Source organism: Sorex fumeus, unplaced genomic scaffold, assembly GCF_029834395.1.
Source record: "Sorex fumeus unplaced genomic scaffold, SorFum_2.1 ptg000009l, whole genome shotgun sequence".
Lineage (NCBI taxonomy): Eukaryota > Metazoa > Chordata > Mammalia > Eulipotyphla > Soricidae > Sorex > Sorex fumeus.
Genome location: NW_026606066.1, coordinates 11,550,338 through 11,562,374, shown reverse-complemented (window position 1 = coordinate 11,562,374; position 12,037 = coordinate 11,550,338). Strand labels below are relative to the sequence as shown.

Below are 12,037 nucleotides of genomic sequence, written 5' to 3'. Positions count from 1 at the left end.
AAAGTGTTGTCAAAAATAATATTTAGCTTTGGAATTTAAGTAAACAGGTAATTTCTTAAACCATAAAATATTTTTCAAATTCATATTTTTAAAGTTAATTAATTTAGCCACTATAACCAAATACCCCTTGCTCAGGCTGGAGCGATAGCACAGCAGTAGGGCATTCGCCTTACAAGCGGCCAACATGGCCGACCCGAGTTCGATTCCTCCGCCCCTCTCCAAGAGCCCGGCAAGCTACCGAGAGTATTCGATATGCCAGACACAGTAACAACAAAGTCTCCAATGGAGACGTTACTGGGCCCGCTCGAGCAAATCGACGATCAACAGGAGGGCCTTTGGGCTGGAGCGATAGCACAGCGGGTAGGGCGTTTGCCTTACAAGCGGCCAACATGGCCGACCCAAGTTCGATTCCTCCGCCCCTCTCGGAGAGCCTGGCAAGCTACTGAGAGTATTTGATATGCCAGACACAGTAACAACAAAGTCTCCAATGGAGACGTTACTGGGCCCGCTCGAGCAAATCGACGATCAACGGGAGGGCCTATAACCAAATAAATGATAAATGAAAAGATTCTTGTGAGCAGTTTGTTCCTTAGAGCCTGAGTGAATTTTTTAGGTGACTAACTCATTTTTCTTCTTAAATAATGTATTTATGGAGAATGGGCACTTGTGGAGGGATGCGTACTGGATCATTGTATAACTGAAACCCAAGCACAAAAATTTGTAAGTCTATAACTGTACCTCATGGTGTTTCACTAATAAAAATTTAAAAAATAGGGGCTGGAGAGATAGCACAGCGGGTAGGGCGTTTGCCTTGCACGCGGCCGACCCGGGTTCGATTCCCAGCATCCCATATGGTTCCCTGAGCACCGCCAGGAGTAACTCCTGAGTGCAGAGCCAGGAGTAACCCCTGTACATCGCCAGGTGTGACCCAAAAAGCAATAAATAAATAAATAAATAAATAAAATATTTTTGAAAACTACTTTTCAGGGACCGGAGTGATAGCACAGCGGGTAGGGCGTTTGCCTTGAATGTGAGTGACCTGGGTTCAATCCCCGGCATCCTATATGGTCCCCTGAGCACTGCCAGGAATAATTCCTGAGTGCAAAGCCAGGAGTAACTCCTGAGCATTGCTGGGTGTGACCCAAAAAGAAAAAAACACTTTTCAAAATTTTTAATTTAGGTTATATAATACTTCACTGTATCACTGTCATCCCATTATTTATTGATTTGCTCGAGCGGGTGCCAGTAACATCTCCATTCATCCTAGCCCTGAGATTTTAGCGGCCTCTCCTTACTCATCCTTCCCAGCGGTGCTGCATTGGAGGCTGTTTCAGGGTCAGGGGAATGAGACACATCATTGTTAACTATTTTTGGCGTATGGAATACGCCACGGGAGCTTGCCAGGCTCTACCATGCAGGCAGGATACTCTCGGTAGCTTGCTGGGTGCTCTGAGAAGGAGAACTAGACTATAAGAGGTCACGCCTCTTATTAACCATTATAAATTGCTAAAATGAAAAGTCATGAATTGACCCATTCAAGGTTTTGGTTTTCTGTCCTAAGATTTAAAAATAAACTTCATGGGCTAGGCTGAGACATTCGTACAAATACACATATATATAAAATCAAATTTCTCTAGTAAAAGCCACATTTCTGTTAGCATAAATTTAGCTTGGCATTAAAAACCATACCTGTGCTACAGTTTCTAAGATTTTTTTTGACAGTGTAGAACATCTTTACATTGAAAGTCAGGTTTGGGTCTTTGTAACATAATATTACAGTGTGCTCAGTTTCTTGTCTTCCGGCACTTGAGATTGAAAGCAGAGGACCAGAAAGGAGAAGGCTGAATTAATAGAAACTATTTGAAAAAAATGAAAGGAATGGAAGGGCAGCTGAAACATAGGATTCCCTTAAGTGGAATGTCTGGATAGGGTGAAAAACCTCCTTATTTATCATCTTTACTAGAGGATGGGTGAGCAGTTTCTATCGGATTGAAGGCATGCCTTGAGGTAGGGCAAAGCATTTAGATACTGACACTTCTCTGGAGCTACTTCCTTTTTAATCTCGACCTATTTCTCTTCTGTTTGTATATCACTATATCAGTACAATGAGAACTTTTAATTCTCAACTGTTTTTAAACAGTAACAGGTATTGTTATGGTGTTCTTGAAGTTTATTATTAATGAAGTTTTATAATTACAAACTATTTTGTAGAGTCTATTTCACAGAGTATTTATTATGAATGGTGCATTTGGTTTCTTTTCCTTTTCTTTTTTTTTGAATGATTATAATAGCCTAATATTGAAAATAATTAAGAATGTTGTAAAACAACTGAGTATCAGCTGATATCTTTCATTAATATTTTCAGTTAACTAGATAAAATTGTATCCTATCACAACCCATTCCCTGATTTTTTTTTGAGGGGGGTGTGAGGACCACAACTAGTTGTACTCATGTCTTCCTACTGCATTGAGCTTGGGCAGGGATTATTCCTGGTGTGTGAGGACCAGCCATATGTGGTGCAAAAGATCAAACTGGGATTCACACACACAAAACAAGGCAAGCATCTTTTCCACCACCCCCCATTTTAAATCTTGATATTAGAAAATCAACCATCATAACCAGTTTCTCCTCAATGATTACAAAATTCAAATTTCTTTGTATGATTTTGATCACACCCAGCAGTGTTCAGGGGATATTCATGGCTCTTTGCACAGAAATAATCACTGGGATTTCTCTGAAGACCATATGTAGTGCTGGTAATCCAACCAGGGATGACCTCATATAAGACAAGCTCCTCACAGACTATACTTGTTCTCTAGCCAAGGGTTAAGCTTTTTTTTTTTCGATTTATGGATTGATTTATTGATTTCTTGGGGTGGGGGTGGGGGTGGGGGTGGGACCGAAAGCCGGGCGTGCCTGTTCAAAGCTTTTATTTTTAAAAATCTAAAAACATTCAGATTTTCTTAAAACCCTTGAAAGTTTTTAGAATTAGTAGCAAAGAATATTCTAAAAGAAACAGACTTTGATCTTTGCCCTTCTTTTGAATCTTTATGAACCTTAATTATTAACTTCTCTTTGGTGTCATTGTTTGAACATCGGCCTCATATTATTGAGCTACATCCTCAATCTTAAATAATCATTTCATTTGTAAGATGAGCATGCAAATTCTACAAGACCATGAAATTTTAATAGAACATTTCAGTAAGTGGTAGACATTGCTAACAGCTTAAGTGATTCACATGTTACCCAATCATATTCATTAGTGATAAGTTTATTATACAGGTTTCCTAAAACTTGGCTATCACAAATGGCCAAACTCAACAAAATAGATTTTGTAGTGAGTAAGGGTAGGGAGTTGAACAGGAGATAACTTTAGGACCTTGGTGGAGGGAAGTGGTTTTCCTGGTGGTCTGTGTGGTGATGGGATGATGTACACATGAAACCATTATTAACAGTATTATAAACCACAATATTGTAAATGTCAACAGTTTTGAAAATAAAAAAATTATCTGCTACAAAGTGTAAAGCTATGTCAAATATGAAGTGGTTTCTTAAATAATTGTTCAGTGACATTATATGACTTTTGTAGTTTGAGTATCATTCTTTGTATTTTGACCAAGTTTGCCTGCAGAAAAAGAGCATGACATTACACGCCTTTGGTTACTTAATACCACAGTAATGCTAGAAATAACCACCTGCAAAAGCTCAGTGGTGCTCAGCAGACAGTGTTAATTGGTTGTGCAAATGGAATCAGCTGGTGGTAAGTTAGACCATACTGCCCATCTAGGCTGAGTTTGTTCATCAGTGTGGAGTCAACTGGCTTGAAGTGTCCCAGCCTCTGGCAATCTAGTCCAAACATGTCCTCATAAAATGGGCAAGTCACAAGGATAAAAGCAGAAAGAATACAGATGCTCTCTCAGACTTCTGTTTCTTAACTGCTAACATCCTATTGGTGAACAAGATCATAGGAATGAACTTAGGATAAAGGAATAAGAAAATACAATTCACCTTTTTATGAGAGTGAGTACAAATGACATGGAAATGAGAGAAGAAGGGGTCAGATTATTCATTATGTCAGTCTTACCACAGTTCTGTGTATCTGCCTTTAAAAATTATGAAAACTCATTTCAGCTCCTTTATGACTCATTGACTTTGTTTTTCTTTTATTTAGGAATTTTAGTCTCTTCATATCACTGCTTTTAGAAACTTACCCATTTGTATAGCTAATCAAAATACGAAACTTGGGATCTTTGTACTTGTTTTATTTTGAGGTCTTTTTTTCTTTTTATAAATTTAATACTAAAGAAAAATTATCATTTTTACCTATTTTTCTACTATGTGAAAAATACACAAAAATTTTAGGTTAGTCTAATAAGGATTAAAAGAAGCTACTGTCGCATGTTTTTATATATGAGCTAGTTTAACAAAATGAAAGAAAACAAAATAGTGATTTCGTTAGATGAAAAAACAAACCACTGGACAAAATAAAAACTCTCAGGAAGTAATTTGAAGAGAATTTCTTGAGTGTGATATGGGCATTTTTTAAAAAATCTATAGCTTAATATTGTAACAGCAAAATATCAATATGTATTTTCCCTATGATTGGGAATGATGCAAGAACCATTATTCATGGCAGTAGGATGCCAACCTGACAAAATATTGGAAAAGAAAAAGTTAAACTTCACTCACAGATGTCATTTTTGGTTATGTAGAAGTACCAGGAAGTCTGCTCACACACACAAACGCAAATAAGAAATAAAAAGTGCAAGATCTATAGGAGCAAGTTAATTATATTTTTAAAATCTGTCTTGGGCTGGAGCGATAACACAGTGGGTAAGGCGTTTGCCTTGCACGCAGCCAACATGGCCGACCCAAGTTCGATTCCTCCCCCACTCTTGGAGAGCCTGGCAAGCTACCAAGAGTATCTCGCCCGCATGGCAGAGCCTGGCAAGCTACCTGTAATGTATTTGATATGCCAAACACAGTAACAACAAAGTCTCACGATGGAGACATTACTGGGCCCGCTCGATATTTTATAAAAAAAAAAAACGCATGGCCATCTTTAGGGAAAAACAGACATGTTCAGCCAAATTATTCATCTACTAGTATCTGTCCTTAGTCCTTCATGGACCTGGGGAAAGCATGAAACCATCCAGCCCTCATCACTGGTCCTCAAGGAATAGCTCCAGGTCTTACAACCCCAGGAATGTGGCTCCTACTAATTAAAAAAAAAAATCCATGTACCATTTACACATTGTTATTTATTTTTTGTTATCAGTTATGCAGTTTTATTAATGATGTTTCTTGAAACTTTCTGTTTTTCAGAAATAGCAAGGCAAGCAGCACAAATAAAGCTTTTAAGAAAACTTCAGAAGCAGGAACAGGCTCGAGTTGCCAAAGAGGCCAAAAAACAACAAGGTAAGTAACTTTAATGAGAACATAAATTTGGAAAACAAATAATGAGAAATTCATAAGAAAATTTTGTTCCTTTGCTGATGATAATCTGTGCTTTGATTTTATTTTTTTCTTGTAGCAATAATGGCTGCTGAGGAGAAACGAAAGCAAAAGGAACAGCTAAAAATTATGAAGCAGCAGGTAGGTTTGTGCATTGCAATTGATTTTTAAAACCCAGGCTGGACTTTAAAGGCTGATTTTGAGGTTTTGTACATATATTATACTTACAAAACCATTATCATTTTATTTTGATGGCTTGAAATTACTGCATTTCACATTAATGTTATATGTCCAATTTAGAAAGTTTTCATTTTCCATTAGTTGAGGTTCACTTCAATTTTAATCCAAGTCTTTACATTTTTGTTTGTGTTTGGTTTTGTTTTGGGGTCATAAGTGGCATGCTCAGGGCTTACTCCTAGCTCTGCACTCTGGAATTAGTCCTGGCAGTGCTCAGGGGACCATATGGGATGCCAGGAACCAAATCCTGGTTGGCCACGTGCCAGGCAAGCACCCTCCCCTCTGCTGTCTCTCTGGCCTCTGACTTCTAAATGTTTTAAAGAAATCATTATCTAAATTTCTGTCAGTACTTTTAATATACTGACAGACTTTGATTATGTTGCATCAACAAAATTTTAATTTTTTCATTAACAAATTTTAATGAGTCAAAAAACACCCTCTAAGAATCAGGTACTGATGGACGATTTTAGCTAGGGTCAATTTCAGAAAACAAACAAACATACAAAAAAAAAAAAAAAACAGAAGAAAAGTCTGCCATGGGGGAGGCTAGGTGTGGTGATGGGAAATGGACCTAGTAAAGGTTGGAACATGGTGTGGCTTAAGCCCAACCAGCAGGAACAGCTTTGGAACTGTCTCTCTGGTGGTGATTCAACAATCAAAAAAAGGCAATAAAAAGAAAAAAACCGAGACCCATATGTAAGGAGACAAATGCACAGATGGTCTAAGCTTTAGGGTTGTCTGGGTAATGTCAGCGGTCTCAGGCTACTCATGTAGTCAGTGCATTGTGGCTCCCCACCCAGGCTCCTCAGAGTCGAGTGGTGTTTCAGTTCCTAGAGGCCTTCAGCACGGTAAGAATATCCAACAGGTACATGAAGAGTGGGTCCAATCAGTAGCCTTTAAATCTGGACACATTTTCCCCATTCTTCTGCTCATCAGAATGACCCCAAACCATTTATACTGTTCTTAGGTGGGCTGGAGCGATAGCACAGCAGGTAGGGCGTTTGCTTTGCATGAGGCCCACCTGGCCAACCCGGGTTCAATTCCTCTGCCCCTCTCAGGGAGCCCAACAAGCTACCAAGAGTATCTCGCCCGCACGGCAAGGCCTGGCAAGCTACCCATGACATATTCGATATGCCAAAAATAGTAACAACAAGTCTCACAATTTGTTGTGAGACGTTACCTGTGTCCGCTCGAGCAAATCGATGAACAACGTGAGGACAGTGCTACAGTACTATCTATAAGTGAAGGACATTACATAACATTCAAATTTTTATAGTAAAAGTTCTAGAGCATGTAAGGCAGATAATTAAATGTAAAATACTAGAGTTAATGTAATTCAGGTTTTATCAAATATGGTTCTGTCAAATAGCAAATTCTCAAATGTAATTTGGGTTTTATCAAATAAGGTTTTCTCCATTTACTTTTGAATGGCTTTAGAATTATGACAAATAATTTTTTTAATTGCTACGGCTATGACTGGAGCAGTAGTATAGTGGGTGGTTTGCTTTGCACATGGCTGATCCAGGTTCAGTTCCTAACACCCTATATGGTTGGGTTCCAAGTCCCACGAGTGATCCCTGAGCTCTGGCTGGTATGGCCTACCCCCACCCAAAAAAAAAAAGGAAGCATTATTTTGTAGATCCAGGGTTTGGCTTTTATATGTAGATTAACCTTTCCTATGTAGTTTTCAAAATTAAATATACATAGATGGACAAATTTTGATATTTATATAAGTATTACATGATAGCTTATTTTAGCATAAGGATGTATGAGTCACTCTCTGATCTCCTCATAAAACCATAGAGCAGTAGTGGGTTTGGTATAGTAACTTTGTACATCAGTACTATCATTGCAAACCATGTAACTTAAATTATAATAAAAACTTTTTTAAAGTTTTAGACAACAGGTATTACTTCTCTTGAGTACAATGTAAAGTCAACTCTGTTGCTATTATAAATAGCTGCTGAATAAATGACTTGAGTCAGATTTGCTCCTTCAAATATTGACTGAAATAGTAGGTTTAAAGATAATTGAAATAGAATTGGGATTCAGAATTTAGGTTTTATTATCAAGCAGCCTAGAACTTAAGGGCTCTACTTCTTAGTAGTTTTATCATGTTAGATAGATTACTTTATATCAAATTTCATATTCCTTTCATTAAAAAAAGAGAGAGACTAATTGGGGCTGGAGAGATAGCACAGTGGGTAGGATGTTTGCCTTGCATGCAGCTGACGTGGGTTCAATCCCTGGCATCCCATATGCTCCCCCCAATATGCCAGGAGTGATTTCTTAGTGCAGAGCCAGGAATAACCCCTGAGCACCACGAGATATAGCCCTAAGAACTAAAAAGTGAGGGAGGGTAGGGAAAGAATAGCTTTTGTCAGAAGAGATAATTATACAAGATAATGAATGTAAAGTTCTTATCACAGTCTCTGGCAAAGCCTGTCTTTTCAAAGATTAAAACCTACCATGCATGGTATACTCTTTTACTGTAACTTAGTCTATTTTAAACTTGAATTCCTTCTTTAGTTTATTAAATCTGACTGCTGAAGATATTTGTAAGTAAAAAATTGATTTTAGGGGCCAGAGCAATAGTCCAGACCGACCCGGGTTCAATCCCCGACATCCCATATGGTCCCCCAAGCACCGCCAGGAGTAATTCCTGAATGCAGAGCCAGGAGTAACTCCCGAGCATTGCCAAAAAGAAAAAAAAATATCCATTTTAAAAAAGATATTTTAAATATAAATTGGGAGCCAGATAGTATAGTGGATAGGGTGTTTGCCTTGCACATGGCTGACCTGGGGTCAATCCCCTGCATCCCCTATCGACCCCAAGCACTGCCAGGAGTATTTCCTGAGTGCAGAGCCAGGAGTAACCCCTGAGAATCGCTAGGTGTGACATATATATATATGATAATTATGAAATTTTTCTAGTGATTAAAATGTGATTTTTAGCACTTAAAATAGGTTGTTTATAATTCATGGCATTGTTGTAATTCATAAATAAATAAGTTGGTATATTAATACACTTATTAGAATTTATCAATACTACATATTGGGCTGGAGAGATAGCACAGCGGTAGGGCGTTTGCCTTACAAGCGGCCAACATGGCCGACCGAGTTCGATTCCTCCGCCCCTCTTGGAGAGCCCAGCAAGCTACCGAGAGTATTCGATATGCCAGACACAGTAACAACAAAGTCTCCAATGGAGACGTTACTGGGCCCGCTTGAGCAAATCGACGATCAACGGGAGGGCCTTTACCTTTTACCTTTACATATTGGTATGTCTAAAATATACAAATTTGTATATACAAATAATATGTGAAATTCTGTTGTTTCTATTCAGATGCTCTTTTTAAAATGAGGTTAGCAATGGCATACAAGAATGTAAATATTTATGGTTTAGGGGTATGATTTTACCATACCATACCCACCACCAAAATGCCATTATCCTCCTGCCCTGTGTGTAGGTTCCTTCCCATCTAGCCCCTACCCCCTTTAGGATCCTCATTCCTTTGTAAGAATGTAAGGGTTTGTTCTCACTGAACATTGTTTATTGTCTCACTTTGTTTCTTTATATTTCTATAGATAAGTATATATATATATATATGTGTATGTATATGTGTGTATCTACAGATAAATAGATGTATATATATACATAATACAAATGTTTAAATTCAGCATTGTAATCCTATGCTCTTGAAGTAGCTACAAACTAAATCTCTGCTATGTTACTCATCAGAGCATTGGATCACAGTATTCCCACAACATTAAAACCATAAACTAGTCTTAAATATTCATCAAGATATTTATCTGAGACTTACCTCAAAATACCCCCTTACTTTTCTTTATCTTCAACAAGGTGTACATGCATCTATTAAAATATTCAGGTACATGGTATCTGTTTTATTCACTTGGGGGCTCCCAAGTGCTCAGCAAGTTTGGGTCACAGTCTGGACAGCTCAATGCTAACACTCCGGGGTGTGGTAGGTGGTACTGCCAACACTTGACAGTGCTCAGGGCGGAGGTTCATGTTGATTTTATTAAAAAGTTACACTTGGGTTGTTTCCAGATTTAGACTATTGTGAATAGTGCTGTAATGAACATAGAAGTGAAGATGATGTTTCTGCTTGTGTGTTTTTCGGCCCCCAGGGCATATCCCCAAAATTGGTATTGCTGGGTCAAATGGGAGCTCAGTTTCTAGTTTTTTGAGGAATGACCACATTGTTTTCCTAAAATGCTTGACCAGTCAGCATTCCCACCCTTTCTCCCATATCTGCACCAGCACTGGTTGTTCTTGTTCCTTTTGATATGTCTCTGTGGTGTGAGATGATATCTCATTGTTAGTTTGATTTGCTTCTCCCTGATTATTAGCAATACAGACCATTTTTTAATGAGCCTTTTGGCCATTTGAATTTCTTCTTTAAGGAAGTTTCTGTTCTTCTCCCCACTTTTTGATGGAGTCGGCTTTTTTTTTCTTGTAAAGTTCTACCAGTGCCTTATATATTTTGGATATTAACCCCTTATCACATGGGTATTGGGTAAATAATGTTTTCTACTCCATGGGCTGTCTTTGTGTCTTGGTGACCATTTTTTGAGGTGCAGAAGCTTCTTAGTTTAATGTAGTCCCATTTGTTTATCTTTGCTTCCACTTGCTTGGTTAGTGGTGTTTCATCTTTGAAGATGCCTTTAGCTTCAGTGTCATGGAGGGTTCACAACAGCCAGAATCTGGAAACAACCTGAGTGCTCAAAACAGAGGACTGTATAAAGAAACCATGGCACATCTAAACAATGGAATACTGTGCAGCTGTTAGGAAAAATAAAGTCATGAAGTTTTCTTATAAATGGACAGCATCATGCTGAGTGAAATGAGTCAGGAGAGGGACAGATAGAGAATGACTGTACTCATTTGGGGGGGGTGGGGCGGATATAAAAAAAATAGTATGAGACTAATATCCAAGACCAGGAAAAACAGAGGCCAAGAGGACTGGTCAATGGTTGGAAACTTGCCAAAAGGTTGGGCGATGCGGGTGCGGAGAGCAAAGGGTAGTTAGGGTAGAGAAGGGATCAGTATGATAGTATTAATTAAAAATCATCACTCTGTATAAGAACTGAATGTTGGAAATAGGTAAAGAGATGTACATGATAACCTTCCAGTATCTGTATTGCCGGGCTGGAGCGATAGCACAGTGGGTAGGGCGTTTGCCTTGCACGCTGCCAGCATGGTTGACCCGAGTTCGATTCCTCTGCCCCTCTCGGAGAGTCCAGCAAGCTACCGAGAGTATCTCACCCACATGGCAAAGCCTGGCAAGCAACCCGTGATGTATTCAATATGCCAAACACAGTAACAACAAAGTCTCACAATGGAGCCATTACTGGGCCCACTCAAGCAAATCGATGAACAACGGGAGGACCATGACCATGACCGTCATAATTTTATTTTTATAATTTTATAAAATATTTTATAATTTTCTTAAAATTTATAGTTTTTCAATAATTAAATATAATTATGCAGTTAAACTTAATTATGCAGTTAAAACAAAACTAGGTTATATTTCAGTCTGAAATTTTATGCCTATTGCTCGCTGCATAAAAGAACAATGACTTTTGCTGTCTTGAAAACATACTACTTTAGCTTTCTTACCTTATGATTGACAAAAGCAGAAAATTAAAAAAGTAAAAAAGGGTATACTTTTCCTTCATTTCCATATTCTAATCTAAATACTTTAAATATTGATCTGGTACCTCCTTCTTTAAGAACTGGAAATGGCTCATAAACACTCTTGTCTTGTAAACCAGTATTACTTCCATGATTTTTAAAAAAAAATTTCAGTCAGAAATTAAACAAAAGGGCTTTTCATTGTTGCAAGCTATAATTAAAAATTAAAGAGTGCTATAACAGACATCAAAATTATCAAATATGCTCAATCTCCTAAAATTAAAAAATGCAATTTGGGAGGGGGGGAGTAGAAAGAAAAGTATAATAATAATTCAAACCTTTCATAATCCTATGGTAGACCCCTCCTGTAAGGAATCAGTGCCAGAATACAGAGAAGAAATAAACTGGGGCAGGGAGTTAGTTCAGTCTCTAGGCTCCTGTGTCAGGCACCAGACCCGGTTAGATTCAGTTCTGGTACCATAGGGCTCCCAGGCCTTGACAGGTGCACGCCAGGAGGTCCCAGGTGCCACAAGGTGTAGCCCTGGAAGCCCAAAACACTGCCAAGGCGTGTGTTCACTCCATCCTGCAGAGCCAAGCAGCATTGTATCCCTGAGCCTTAGTATAGAATTGATGACTACCAGCTTGGCTGAGAAACATCAGTGGGACCTTTGGACCTGTTAAACACCT

At 38.4% G+C, this 12,037-nt stretch overlaps 1 protein-coding gene across 15 annotated transcripts in view; it reads left to right on the top strand.

Moving 5' to 3' along the window:
• The window catches only part of BAZ2B (bromodomain adjacent to zinc finger domain 2B), a 407,328-nt gene that overhangs the window by 342,828 nt on the left and 52,463 nt on the right, over window positions 1–12,037 (top strand). For all 15 annotated transcript variants that reach the window (XM_056110107.1, XM_056110111.1, XM_056110106.1 and 12 more), the window contains 2 exons: window positions 5,326–5,418; window positions 5,534–5,595. In XM_056110107.1, coding sequence (XP_055966082.1) covers window positions 5,326–5,418; window positions 5,534–5,595 — 155 coding nt within the window. The remainder of the gene's footprint in view (window positions 1–5,325; window positions 5,419–5,533; window positions 5,596–12,037) is intronic.